The following is a 15,093-nucleotide window of genomic DNA, read 5'->3' as shown; positions in this document are numbered from 1 at the left end:
AAAAAAAAGATTGGCAACAGATGTTAGCTCAGGGCCAATCTTTTAAAAAGAAAAAATTCTTGAGGCTGTCCCAGCAGCATAGTGATTAACTTCATGTACTCCAGTTCAGCGGCTCGGGGTTCGCAGGTTCAGATCCCGGGCATGGACTTACACACCACTCATCAAGCCGTGCTGTGGCGGCATCCCACATACGAAATGGAGGAAGATGGGCCTAGATGTCAGCTCAGCAACAATCTTCCTCACCAAAAAAAAAAGCTATTCTTAAAACTTCTCCATGTTTCAGAGCCTGGCTCCTCTGTATCACTCTTTGATTTTAAGCTGTCAAGGTCCCTATTTTTCTACCCAGTATCATCTGCTCAGTAGCTACGTATTGAATGAGTGAATAAATCTGGTATTTTTATAACTATAAAGAATTTTATAACACCAATAGTAATTATTTGTATTTAACTTAATTTGGTTTCATATTTAAACTGTAGGACAACTAGAAGAGTTACTAAGGAACTTTTTAAAAATTTCCTTCACCTGAATTTTAGATATAACTTTTTTGTTAAGTTTCACTCTGTTAGCTCCTGAAGAGCTGCAAGTCCTATCTTATCCATTTTTGTTCCGTCAGTGTTTTGGCAAATAGGAGACACTTAATAAGTGCTTGACAGAATGCACGCTTACCGATTGTGAAGAAAGTAAAGATGGTATTACCAACCAGGTTGGTGAGGAGAGGTTGACTGCAGTATCGAGAAGAACTGGGCCTAGAAGTCAATACGCTGGGTTGTACATTAATTTATTACTTGTTAGAGGAAATCCACACTCTAAGCATAACACTGGAAGGCACTAACCCTTGAATTCGAATCCTAATTCTGGCACTAGCTTCATTTGGCTCCAGGCAACTAGCTGCTCTTAAGAACCTTGGTTCCTGGGGCCAGCCCAGTGGCACAGGGGTTAAGTTCACATGTTCCAGCGGCCCGGGGTTCACCGGTTTGGATCCCAGATGCAGACATGGCACCGCTTGGCTAGCCATGTTGTGGCAGGCATCCCACATATAAAGTAGAGGAAAATGGGCACTGATGTTAGCTCAGGGCCAGTCTTCCTCAGCAAAAAGAGGAGGATTGGCAGCAGATGTTACCTCAGGACTAATCTTCCTCAAAAAAAAAAAAAAAAAGACCCTTGGTTTCTTTGCCATGACTGCAAATTAATGCTGTAAAACAGCCCACAAGTAGTATTAAGAATTATTCATATTCAAAATTGGTGGACAACTAATGTTTATCATCTTTCTAACTCATGTTAATTTGATATTTTGGTGAAAAAATATTTTGTGGCAATTCTGGCCTTCTGAGTGAGGAAATGTGCCCTACTGCACTTAAACCTCCTGTAATAGAAGCTGGCGAGTTTGAATTAGGCTAATTACAATGAGTGTTACAGTTTCTGTTCCTTCTCTGTCACTTAAGTGTATTCTCAGTTTTCAGATCTTTTTAGAAATTCCACGTTTTTAGAGCTGCGATTTTTTATTTTGAATGTATCAAATTGCATTTGCTTCATTTGCCCAATGACAAAGTTATTAACTGACTGACTTTTTCTCCCAAGACTGATTTCCATCCTAGAATCTGAAATAACATGTCGGATCATAACCTAGTCGAGTGTGCCTGTGTCGCCTCAGCCTGCAGACTTAGCTCACGCTGGGCTGTTGGGACCGGTCTCTGAGGAATCCGTAAATTGAAACATTGGTGCCCTCGTTGTCTCCCATTTAATGGCTTCTTAGACTAGAAGAAATATGTCTTGATTAAAAGTTAAACTCAGTCTGCCCCAATCCCAGCTATCCTCACGTATTGAGATTCTTGACTTTTCAAAAAGGTGAAGCAGGTGACTGCCATTAATAATAGGGGAAAGACGATGGGGCAGGCTGCAATTAAACATGTAACAGAAGGCGCAGAGAGCACCCGAACCATCTCCACAGGTGAGACACATGCGTGCTGAGCCACCAGGTGAGGGGTTGGCTGGGGAAAGAACTTACCTTAGCAGAACATAGAGCTGGAGGACCAGAGTGGTGATCCCAAACAAGAACACAGTCACTTGGCTGCATGGGACACGGCGAGTTATGTTTTACGTTACTTGTTTAGTGATAAAATGGCTTAAGAAAACAAATTCAGGTTCTATTTCATGATAATGTTACATTAAGCCACAGAGATTAAGTTTTAAATATAGCAAAGATGGATTGAGATCCATCCCACTAGAACAAAATTGTGTCTAATAATCACTCAGCATAAGAGCTCCCATTTATTATGCTCCTGTATAACAGGCAGTATTGATAATGGTCTCTAAGGAATCTTTAGAACCTTGGTTCTTTCAACATGAGTCTAAATTAATGCTGTAAGACAACCCACAAGTAATTGTAAGAGTTATTAATATTCATAATTAGTAGACAAATGTGTCAAACATTTTTTATTCACTTTCTCATTTAATGTGCACAAAATCCTGTGAGGTAGGGACTGTGGTTCTCAATTTCAGAAATGAGAACACTGAGACTAAGAAAGATTAAGTGGTCTTGTCAGAGGACAAACACCTAGTAGTGGGTGGTAGAGCTAGAATTTGAACGAGGTCTGAGAGTCCTAACCAGGCCCCTGTGCTGTGCCAGCTCTGCACAGTGTGACCCAAGTAAACCCAGAGGTTACCCACCTACCACTAGTTACACAACCAAACCAAGTCTGCTCTTCCTGCTGAGACAGTTTGGAAATTATTTTGAGATTACGTGTAGGTAGTTTCCATGCATAGAAGAAAGGCTTCCTCGTTAACTAGTAGCTCTCTTTCTTCATCATAAGCTGTATTATTCACCTCCGTTATTTATTTTATTAATCAGTTTAGCACTGAATGACTTTAGGATATTTGTAGAAATCAAATCTACCCTCCAAAGACAAAGATTTATCCCCAAGGAGGGTACTCAAAAAAATAGGCAGTTTCAAAATGTGCCCCAGATTGTTTAAAGCAATGGCCCATTGTTAGAACTAGAATATGCTTAAGGTGACTATTTTGAAAGGAATAGCATCTTATTAGAGGTGTAAATTCCAAGCCATTGTCAAGCCAATCACGTTATTTAACAGGTCAACATTTAATTACAGTGAGCAATGTGAAATGTGACAAGAAAAGCCAAACAGTTGACTATTTTTTTTAAGTTAATGTTTTAAAAACTGGCTTAATGTTTACAAAATGCCTTGTTAATGTTTTAAAACTTAAAGGGTCTGTGATTTAAAAACAGAAAGTGAATTTTTGTTAAACTTTAAGACTGCCTCCGGAAGAAATGAACTTTTTGTGGTAGAGAGCTGGGAAGGGACACTTACAGCCTGAGCCGATGAGATCTCGGCAGCCAGCAGTGTAGACGATAGGCTGTGTGAGCCAGACAAAAGTGAATCATGGTGACAACGGTCCTTGAGCACCTGGAGCAAGGCAAGGAAGATCCAGAACAATCCTGTTAGAGCTTCCAAACCACTTCTACATGCATTTTCTGCCTGCCGTGTCCCCCTTCCCTAATACATACTCTTCAAGGATGCAGAGGAAGTACTCTCCCATGGAGAGGGACAGATCCTCGTTCTCTTAAAGCCACCCTGACATGTGATAGGAGCTCACTGTAAGTTAATTCTTCTGTGGCTTTGAGGGTCTAGAGTCTCGTCTGAGCTCAAGTTGGCTGTGTTCACAGTGAATTGATAGAACAGAGCAGGATATTTGAGAGGTCAGGAGTGTGACAAGGAAGAAAGACAACTACCTTTAAGCTAGATATCACCTTCCCCCAACTCCATCCACTTCCCTTCCCCTGGGGAAGACCTGGAAACCTGAGCTCATCCCCAAGGCCAGGGAGGGGCTCCAGGCTCTTTGTTCCATCCTTCCCTGAGCAGGCGCAGCTCCCCTGGGGCCTGTACCTCCTGCCCTCAGACTTACTATTCCTCCAGCTCCCAGCTCCCTCTCCTCTGGGAATGGTGCTGACACTTGAGATGGGTGGGGCTGGAACTGACACACCTCCAGCTGAACCTAGCCCCCCCCGCCATAGTCCTAGAGGTCATGGTCAGCAGCTGGCAGGACACCCTGATTTCCCTGTGGGCCCAGGGTCCTGTGGGGATGTTGCATTACTACCACCCCATAATACCACAGGTACTTTGTATGGAAATTGAGGGGTAGGGGTGGGAGGGGTGGGAACAAGCCGCAAGTGAACCCTGGTACCATCCTGGGGATGATAATAGAAAGGTAGAATATTTAAATCATTCGTAGCCAATGATCTCAGTTTTTAATGCCATGTGGAGCATTCCTGACCCTCGTCTCCTTTGTTTACTATCAACAGTGAGCAGTGTCCCTGTGATCCCTACCTCTGTGCTTTGTTTGGAGAAGGCCTCAAATATTTATTGAATAAATGTTCCTTATTTCCATTCTCACTGACTGTACTTACACTGAGGCACTCATGACTTTGTAACTGGCCTTTCTGGCTTGTTTTGCTCCTTCCAATCAATCCAATGGCTTCTCCATCATCAATATTATCACTTTCCTCACAAATAACAGCTACTATTTATTTTAAAACTGTGCCAGGCGATAATGCTGAGCCCCTTGCCGTGTCTTACCCTCAAAATAACTGAGATTGGTTATCATTATCCCTATTTTACAGATGAGGAAACTTAGACAGAGTTAAGCGATTAGATCAAGCTCATACGATCAAGTAAAGGTTTTAACACCCATATCATGCTGCTTTTTAGAACCCTGTTGCCACTCTATTGCTCAGAAACCTTCAGAGGTTCCCACTGACTAAGAGATTAAAGTTCACATTCCTCATCTCCCCAGCTAGGAGGGCTCGTTTCCAATCTACACAGCTCCAGTTTGTCTCCCATTTTTCTTTTTGTTGAGAGAGACCCTAGGAGTCAAGAAACTTAAATTCTAGCTCTGGTTCTGCCACTCACTAGCTCTGTCAAACAAGAGCATAGAATCAGAGCCACGACTGAGTTGGTGAACCCAGCCGACTGGTCTGAACACTATTGGCCTACAAATAAATGGTCCTGACACAGGTCTTTGAGTGTTGGCAAGTCTTACAAGTGCACAGGGAGGTGTTTATAGCCTTACTTTCCAATTCCTTCTCAACCCATTTTATCTTTGAGATGTTTGTAATACTGAAAAATTAGAAAAACCTAAATGTCCAATAATAGATTAACTGGAAAAACTAAATGTCTAAAAATAGCTTATTATTTGGAACAAGCTAAATGCCTTTGGCTCAATTCTTTTTTGTGGTGAGGATTAAAGGAAAATGTGTATGAAAGTATTGTATAACTTAAAAAGTATCATACAGCTGTTGATTTGTTTATTGTCATTCATTATATTTCTACAGTAATTATAAAAATACTTTAAACTTTACAAGTAATTCCCCAAAAGATCCCAAAATGCTTTGAGCAATTCGGCATCCCTGGAGTTATATTTATAAGCTCTCATAATGATTATTTTGAAACATAGTTTGAATATATAAAAATACTTTTTAAAAATTTCCCAATAGCAAAAGTATTTTTACCATTGATAGTTAATAAGGGATGTTTATCAAAGAAATAACCCAGAACTGAGTGATTTGAGTTTGAAATGGAAAGGTACACTGAGTCCCAGCACAACGAATGAAAAAGACTGCCACTAAGACACACCATTGTGGCATTTCAGAGCACTGGGGATAAAGAGAACATTCTACAAATCTTCCAAAAAGAAAAAAGTTACATAAAAAGGAACAAGAATCAGAATGGCATCAGACTTTCAACAGCCGTATTGGATGCTAGAAACAATGAAGAAATGCATTCATAATTTTAAAAGAAAATTATTTCAACCAGTAATTCTCTCAATTAAGCTACTCGTCTCTGAAGGAGGAATAAAGACATAATCTAACTTATTTTATTTCCCATGTGCCTTTTATTATGAAGCTACTTGAGGATATGCTCCAGAAAAATCAGGAAGTAAAACAAAAGAGACAATGATGCGGTCCTAAGAAATAGGGGGTCTAACTCAGGAGAGAGATGAAAAATATTTCAGAATGACGGCTGCACAAAGGATTAGAGATTTTCAGTCCAGATTAGAGAGAGAGTTCTAGAAGAAAAAGCCTCCAGGACAAAACAGATTCAGTAGAGTAATAATATTTGGTTGAACCATTTGAAATTGATGTTTTTGTAGATTAAAAAGTTAACCGATAGCAACGTGATACGCAGCATTAATAATAGCTACATTCATAGTGTTTGTTATGCGAAAAGCAGTGTTAGGTGCTATACAGGTATTGTCTCATTTAATCCTCAGAACAATGATGAGGTAGGTACTATTATTTTCTCTGTTTTAAGACTGAGAAAACTGGGACAAAAGAAAGGTTAGGTTAGGATCAGGTTGCCCAAGGTCATCCAGCACATATAAGTATTGGAGCTGCCATTTGAACTCAGGCAGTCTGATTTCAGAGTATAGATTCTTAACGATTATGGTATATAGGCATGAGAATGGAGGATCCTTTTCTGTGGAATCTGACCAGTCCCAGGGGAAAGACCTGCAATACCAACAGCCAGGGGACCATACAGTGAAGCCCACTGTGCACAGGCCCTGCCTGCCTCTCAGGACTTCCTATCAGCTGGTTTTTTTTTTTTCCCTGCTTTATACCCCCAAACCCCCCTTTACATAGTTGTATATCTTAGTTGCAGGTCCTTCTAGTTGTGGGATGTGGGACGCCGCCTCAACGTGGCCTGACGAGCGGTGCCATGTCTGCGCCCAGGATCCGAACCCTGGGCTGCCGCTGCAGCGGAGCACGTGAACTTAACCACTTGGCCACAGAGCCGGCCCCCATCAGCTGTTTTTGAAGGAAATCTAAAATGCATCATTAGTATTGGTGGAGAGATAAGAGAATGCATTGGCAAAACAAGAACAGAATACCATGAAAAGGAACATTCAGAGGACAGAAGTCTTAGAAACAAATATAATAGCAGAAATGAAAAGCTCAATAGATGGATTGGAGGATGAAGTTGAGGGTATCCAGAAATTAGAGCATGAAAGTAAGAGGTGGGAAACAGATGAGAAAAGAAAATTAGGAGATCAGTCCAGGTGCCTCAGCTCTAAATAATAGGCATTTCCAAAGAGAACAGAGAAAGTGGAAGGCAGAAAATAATCCATGAAATTATTCAAGGACATTTTCCAGAACTGAAGGTTATGAGTTTTGAGATTGAAAGGGCCTGCTCAGTGCCCAGAACAAGGGGTGAAACTAAAGCCACTAGAAAACGTCATTGTAGAATTTCAGAACACGGGGACGAAGAGATCTTACAAGCTTCAAGGGAGAAAAGAATGTCACACAAGTCACAGAATTGGAAGTGACTTTGGATTTCTTACTATTAACACTGCAATCTAGAAGGAATGCCTTAAAAATCCGGTGAGAAGATGATTTTCAACAGACTAGAGATAACCTGTGTGTATACGTGTGTATGTGTGTGCGCGTGTGTGTACACATGGAAGTTTGGGAGTGGGTAGGGAGGGTGTATGAGAGCTGATCCTCACAGGTCATAACAGAAAGTAAATAGGCACTGTTTACACTGGATCAATTAAGGAATGGCATTATAAGCACCTAATATAGAATTATGGTAGAATCTACTGGAAGAAATAGCTGAAAAAGTTAAAAGTGGTTGCTTTTAAGGAAGCTGAGTGGAGGGGGAGGGGTTGGTGAGCAGGATATGGTCAGTAGCTATTGGTTTTCATTATGGGCCTCTGTCACCCTGTGATTTCTAAATCTATATACATGAATTTGTTTAATAAAATTTTAAAATCACTCATCTTGCATTACTTCATTAGGGTTATGGAAGGATCAAATGGAATAATTGATATGAAAAAGTTTGTGAATTGTAACAGTTATTCAGTTAAAAGTGATGATAATGATCATGGCTAAGAGGCAGAATACTGTTTTGTGGGGCAGGTTGTTTGGGAGTTAGATTTGGTAGATGATGATGTCGTTGTGTCAGTTAACTATGGCCACAGTAGTGCAATCACACAACTTCAGCAGCATACAACAATAGACACTCATTTTTGCTCTTGAGTCTAGAGTCGGCTTGTAGGTTTGCTGATCTGAGCTGGGCTCAAGTGATGTCACCTGGGCTTGCTTGCGGGTCTGAGCCAGTTTCTGTGGTTTGGCTGGTCCAGGATGGCCTCAGCCACGTAGCTAGAGGTTGGGTATCTGTCAGGGGAAGCACTAGCTCTCTCCCACGTGTTGTCATCATCCAGCAGGCTAGCCTGGGCTTGTTTTCGTGGCAGAGGCAGGTGTCCAAAAGAGGCTGCAAGTGCACAAAGCCTCAAAGGCCTAGGGTCAGAACTGGCACACTGTCACGACTGCCACATTCCTTTGGCCAAAGCAAATCACGAAGGGTAGGAAGGAGATCCCATCCCTTTATGGTAGGAGCTGCAGATTCACACTGAAAAGGAAGGGTGGAGAATTGGGGCCATTTTTGCAATTCATCTAGCATAGTCATTGAAGCCAAATATTTTTATCCATCTACTTGGAATGAGAACATGGAAGGACATCTAAAGACTTGTAACTGAATTTATTTTCTTTTTCCTTTGTAGACAATAAGGAAGATATCTGAGTTTTCCAATTAGATCAACGAGTTCAAATTCTTAGCATGGAGAATTCAGAGAAGACAGAATTGGTTCTCCTTGCCTGTGGTTCCTTTAATCCTATCACTAACATGCACCTCAGGTTATTTGAACTGGCCAAGGACTACATGAATGGAACAGGTAGGAACAGTAACCAACAGTAATGGGGTTTAGGGGGGCTGGCCCAGTGATGCAGGCGTTAAGTTCACACGTTCTGCTTCAGCGACCAAGGGTTCACCAGTTTGGATCCCAGGTGCGGACATGGCACCGCTTGTAAAGCCATGCTGTGGCAGGTGCCCCACATATAAAGTAGAGGAAGATGGGCATGGGTGTTAGCTCAGGACCAGTCTTCCTCAGTGAAAAAGAGGAGGATTGGCAGCAGATGTTAGCTCAGGGCTAATCTTCCTCAAAAAAATAAATAATAGGGTTCAGGACACGTTACCCCAAAATATGGCACGTTGGATATTTTAAGCTGAAGGAGTTTGAGAAAAGAGCAAAATCAATAAGGTCACTCTGATGTTTCCCCCACCTTTCTCCCCGGAAGCAGGTCATAAAACCCTCATGTGAGAGGTGCGCTCCCTCTACCAGGAGGAAGGGAGCATCTTTATCTCCAAAGAAGTCAAACAGACAGGCCTTGCCGAGTGGCCCCCAGTTTACTGCGCTTGCCCTGTACTCTTTGCCCTGTCATATTTCTCCATGACTGTCCACTCTGCATCAAACCTAGCATGAATGTTCTCAGGTTTAACTATTTCTTGGGGTTCTCATTTCCTTATGAAGGCTCCCATGTCACATAAACCTTCTGTTAAATAAATTGGTATGTTTTTCTCTTTGTTTTTAAAGATTGGCACCTGAGCTAACAACTGTTGCCAATCTTCTTTTTTTTTCTGCTTTTTCTCCCAAAATCCCCCCAGTACATAGTTGTATATTTTGGTTGTGGGTCCTTCTAGTTGTGGCATGTGGGACGCCACCTCAGCATGGCCTGGCGAGCAGTGCCATGTCCGCAGCCAGGATCCAAACCAGAGAAACCCTGGGCCACCGAAGTGGAGCATGCAAACTTAACCACTTGGCTGTGGGGCCAGCCCCTGTTTTTCTCTTGTTAATATGTCTTTGTCAGTTTAATTTTCAGACCCAGCAAGGGACCCTAAGAGGGTCGAGGAAAACGTTTTCCTTTTCTATATACACACAGATTTCTTTTGTTTCATTACATAAGTGATCATGCTGTATGCCAAGAGATAGATGGATGGATGCTGAAACTCACTAATAATCCTAATAATCAGGCAGCTAAAATAATAAATGAGATATATTTTGCCCATCACATTGACAAAAATTTTTAAACTTGATAGTGTCAAGTGTCAGAGGTTGGGGAGAAATGGGCTTTTGTATGCACTATAGGTAGACAGTACAAATTGATTAAGGCTTTTTACAAGGCAATTTGGCAATATCAGTCGAAATTTAAACTGTGCAAGGGAATGGGGAATCAGTGTTTAATGGGTGCAAAGTTTCCGTTGGGGAAGATGAAAAAGTCTGCAGATGGACGGTGGTGATGTACAGTGTGCATGTCCTTAATGCCAAGGACTGTACACTTAAAACGGTTAAAATGGTAAATTTTATGTTATGTATATTTTACCCCATTAATGAATAAATGAATGAATGCGTGAAGAAACCTGAATCCCTGTTTACAAAAATAAAGTGAAAGGGGATCTGTGATTATAAAACCATATTGATGATCATACTTCCTGTGCATAAAATGTAATTTGTTATACCTTATACCAAATCTAACTCTTTATCCAGGAAAATATAAAGTTATCAAAGGCATAATTTCTCCTGTTGGCGATGCATATAAGAAGAAAGGACTCATCTCTGCCCATCACCGAGTTTTCATGGCACAACTTTCCACCAAGAATTCAGAATGGGTGGAAGTTGATACGTGGGAAAGTCTTCAGAAGGAGTGGGTAGAGACTGCTCAGGTGCTCAGGTATTCATGGGGAAAGCGACTTTGTGAGTTCGTGGAAATACATTGGGGGCTGTTGTGGCTTTTTACCATGTTTCCATGCTGCCTGTGTCTGAACCACAGATTTGCAAAGCTGTCACTCGATTTGGAAAGGCTTGGGCTGTGCCCTTCCTGTGTGAGGTTCCTGCATGCTGTGAGGCACAGCAGAGCCCATGTATTCCTTAGTCTTTACATCTTTCATTACATTCTGAGATGTTTGCACGCTCGTTACTATGTATGTCTCTCTTAGAGAATATGCCTAGAGAAGGCTGCCTGGCCTGTCTGTGCCCCAAATGAGAAAGGCAAAGTTGTAAGACGATGTGACCATCATCAGTCTGCTTAGGTATTAAAGAGAGAGGCAGAGTGAGCTGCTTCCTGATGAGCAGAAAGAAGTGGGAGTGAGAGCCTGGTTGGCAGTTCTGCCAGGTCCTGGGCCCAGGGCACGAGATGCTCAGTGCCTGGCTCCACCTTGCTGGCTGCTGCCAGCGGGCCTGCAGTGACAAACTTCTCTAGGGCTTTGATTTAAAGCAGCATTTCTCAAGCTTTTTTAACCTGTGCTCAATTGGCCAAGAAGATTTCGTCAGGCTTTCTCTTCTGTATTTTGAATTATAAACAAAATTTTTGTCACTTTCCACAATAAAACTTTAATTATAACAACCAAAAAAAAGATGAGAAGTTGTGATGCTTGTCATGGACAGACCTGAGTTTAGGTACTGCTTCCATGACAGCATAAGGGGTTGTCAGAGATCTCTGTGCTCATAACTTTGAGACAGTTCCAGTTAAGGATTCAGAAACCAGAATGAGTAACATCTAATTATTACTTAATATTGTCTTGAGTATAAAATAAGGGCTTTCTGACAAACCTTTCTGTCTGTCTGTTCTTAGAGTTCTGAACCTTCTGGTTCTGACTGTAGCAGTTGGGGTTCATATAGGAGCTAGAAACCACTCTGAGTATTTTAAGCAGAAAGGGATTTAGGTGCTTATGCAGAAGTTGTTGAAAGGACTAGAGGAGTGGAAGTGGGGTTTGTTTCAAGCTCATACCTCCTCAGCTGCAGTCAGAGTTCAGGAAGCCCTTCCTGCCCCTGCTGCCTCCAGTGCTGCTGTGAAACTCCTAGGCTCCTAAAGCTGGTGACTGGACAGTGGAATGAAGTCTGGCCACCATGCTCACGCTGTAAGACATTGCTTGTCAGGCTCTACAGCCGCAGAAGGATGGCCTCTGCCTCCCTTCTGCCTTCCAAACCTCTCACGAGTGAATCTCATCAACAGAATCTGGATCACATCCGCAACCTGCTGCAAGGACCTCTGGGAAATGTGTTTAGGGTAGGATCGGACACTGAGCCAGCAGACAATATCTAGCACAGCGACTTATCAAGAGGCCTGACTCTTCAGGCTTGTCAGGCAGAAGAGAGTCTCCCCTGTTCATTGGCTAGAAAGTCGTCCATCAGACATCAGGCTCCTGCGTCCCCACCTTACGTAGCCCTCCTCAGCTCCATGGTAACCCTACTGTTCATCACATACTAACTCAGCAATTCAAGAGGGAAGGGATTTAGGGGCATAAAGGACCCATAGTTGGCTCCAAGTGTAGCTCATGTTACTTGGGTAGCTTTTCCCAGTAAGGAGGCATTGGGCCTCGTCCTGCCAGCCCAGAATAAAGCTGTACCCAATGCTGCCTGTGGTCCCTTCCTGTTAGGCTCGGCCACTTGCCCCACTCTGGGACCTTATCCTTGGCGTTGTGGTTCTTCATTACCAGTTCAAGCCACCCTCTTCAGTGGTCAAGAGAGGGCTCTGGAGCCAGACTGCCGGGATTCAAATCCTGGCTCTGCTCCTTATAAGCTGAACGGCCTTGGGCAAATTAATCAGTTTTCTCTTCTCTCAAGGGGACTAATAAGCAATTCTGATATAATGGTGGCAATAATGTAGTTGCTTTATAAAACCAAAACCTTCACTCAATGAAGTTGTTATTGAATGCCTTGTATCCTCCAGGGTGTCTCCTAGGAGCTGAGAGTTATAACTCTAAGCCTTCACTTCCTCTCCATTATGGGAATAATAATAATAATATTATTATTTATGACATGGGATGTCAAGAAGATTTAATCAAATAATCCATGTGAAGGATTTAGTGTACTTCTTAGCATATAACAATGTTACTTTTTGGGGCTGGCCTGGTGGTGCAGCGGTTAAGTGCGCACATTCCACTTTGGCGGCCTGGGGTTTGCCGGTTTGGATCCCAGGCGCGGGTATGGCACCACTTGGCATGCTGTGCTGTGGTAGGTGTCCCACATATAAAGTAGAGGAAGATGGGCACGGATGTTAGCTTGGGGCCAGTCTTCCTCAGAAAAAAGAGGAGGATTGGCGGCAGATGTTAGCTCAGGGCTAATCTTCCTCAAAAGAAAAATAATAATAATACTGTTACCTCTTGTTATTATGACAGACACAGAAAGCCTAGGATAGTAATAGCTACCATTTGGATTCCCCTGCCTTCCATTCCCCATAGCCAGTCCCCAGCACTGCAGTGTGATGGCCAGCATCCGTTCTGACCCGGCAGTACTGTGTCCTGGTCGGCGTCCATTCTCACTGGCCAGGCATTGTGTGTACCTGTGGTTAAGTGTTTTTAATATCACCCAGCCTTTAACATTGGATCAGAGGCTCTTAGGCATCTCCTGAGGGGCGATATTTTAGTTAAGCATTGTGAGAAAAAGGAATGTTCTCTTGCTTTGTTGTTTTATAGACACCATCAAGAGAAACTAGAGGCTAGTAGCTGTGGTAACGAGCAGGGCTCACCTGTGCTGGAAAGGCCTGGACGGAAGAGGAAGTGGGCTGAACAAAGACAAGATTTTAGCCAAAAGAAATCCCTAGAGCCAAAAACTAAAGGTCTGTATGTTTTACCAGGACTTACCGACTAGAGTTGATAAGATTCTGGAGCTGAGCAAGCCGCGCTTTGTATTTTCGTTCATATTCAAAGTGTGTGGGTACCTGGAAAATGCACTCTGTTAGTTCTGTGACGGGAGAGAGGGAGAGTAAAAGCACCCTGAGCTTACTTCTCCTGCAGTGGTCTGTAACTTTTCAGATGTCCTAGATCTCTTTCGAGAACCTGAGTCCTATAAAAACTATGAACCCTCTAGCCAGAAAAACACAAATACAGATTCATTTTGATAAAGGGAGTTATTAGAAAAGCAAACCCTAAAGCTGTGTTTTCTTCTTCGCAGGTGTGCCAAAGGTAAAGCTGCTGTGTGGGGCAGATTTACTGGAGTCCTTTGGTGTTCCCAATCTGTGGAAGAGTGAGGATATCACCCAAATCGTGCGAGACTATGGGCTCATATGTATTACTCGGGCTGGGAATGATGCTCAGAAATTCATCTATGAATCCGATGTGCTGTGGAAATACCAGAACAACATTCATCTGGTGAATGAATGGATCACCAATGACATCTCATCCACAAAGATCCGGCAAGCCCTCAGAAGGGGCCAGAGCATTCGCTACTTGGTACCAGATCTTGTCCAAGAATATATTGAGAAGCATGATTTGTATACCTCTGAGAGTGAAGAGAGGAATGTCGGGGTTATTCTGGCTCCTTTGCAGAGAAACATGGCAGAAGCTAACTCATAAGAAATTCTACAGCCTGATATTTTGGACTTCCCTTTTGGGAATTTGAAACAATCTAGGTGTTTGTAACTGGGGAAAGGAATTGTGATCCTGTTTCATAAACTAAAGCTTGACAGTTTGGGGAAAAATCAGTAGTAAATGAAAATCAGATTTATCTTATTATCAGAAGTTGCTAAGATGAATGTTTTCAGTATGATCTTTTTTTTTTTCCTATAGAAGGTACAGATCTCTTTATCTTTAAAATAAGAGATTAGCAGCACTAAAACCAGACCATTCAGTCAAATTAACTACAAATAAGAAATCAAAAAGGACATCCTGGCTTTACCACATAAGAGAAGCTAAATGTGAAAAGCGGGAGTCCATTTAAAATCCTGAGTTTAGCTATGGAGGGAACTAACATTTTGTGCATGCCTGTTTCTGGGCAGTCTTCACCAAGGGTGGCCAAAGAAGTAATTCTTAAAATAGAATAGTTTTATGGTTCATGAAAATCGTTCTGTGACAGAAACAGGTCTAAAGTTAACTTTCTAATGAAAATAGAATAATTTACCTTTTTACAATTTATATTTCATACCTACACCACTCTAGATGAAGGATTTATAACTCTGCAGAAGAAAACAAATACGTATAATTGTGCAATTACATAGTCAGATCTGAAACCATGATTTACAGGAGGAAAACGTTGGGCCTGGTGGCCTAGTGGTTAAGTTTGGCACGCCGTGCTTCAGTGGCCTAGGTTCGGTTCCCGGGCGTGGACCTACACCGCTCTATTAGCAGCCATTCTGTGCTGGCAGCCCACATACTAAAAAACAGAGGAAGATTGGCACAGATGTTAGCTCAGGGTGAATCTTCCTCAGCAAAAAAAAGGAAAATGTTGAATAAAGCTGGCAAATGTAAA

General features: G+C 42.3%; 1 protein-coding gene across 2 annotated transcripts in view; it reads left to right on the top strand.

The window, feature by feature from the left end:
- The window catches only part of NMNAT1 (nicotinamide nucleotide adenylyltransferase 1), a 26,765-nt gene extending 11,672 nt beyond the window's left edge, over positions 1-15,093 (top strand). For both annotated transcript variants that reach the window (XM_014849841.3, XM_044769641.2), the window contains exons 2-5: positions 8,575-8,745; positions 10,396-10,579; positions 13,323-13,465; positions 13,801-15,093. In XM_014849841.3, the coding sequence (XP_014705327.1) occupies positions 8,631-8,745; positions 10,396-10,579; positions 13,323-13,465; positions 13,801-14,201 (843 nt within the window). In that variant the 5' untranslated portion in view covers positions 8,575-8,630 and the 3' untranslated portion in view covers positions 14,202-15,093. The remainder of the gene's footprint in view (positions 1-8,574; positions 8,746-10,395; positions 10,580-13,322; positions 13,466-13,800) is intronic.

This window comes from Equus asinus, chromosome 5 (assembly GCF_041296235.1).
Source record: "Equus asinus isolate D_3611 breed Donkey chromosome 5, EquAss-T2T_v2, whole genome shotgun sequence".
Taxonomy (NCBI): Eukaryota; Metazoa; Chordata; class Mammalia; order Perissodactyla; family Equidae; genus Equus; species Equus asinus.
Note: the sequence above shows the minus strand (reverse complement) of the source record. Positions and strands in the feature narration are given on the sequence as shown.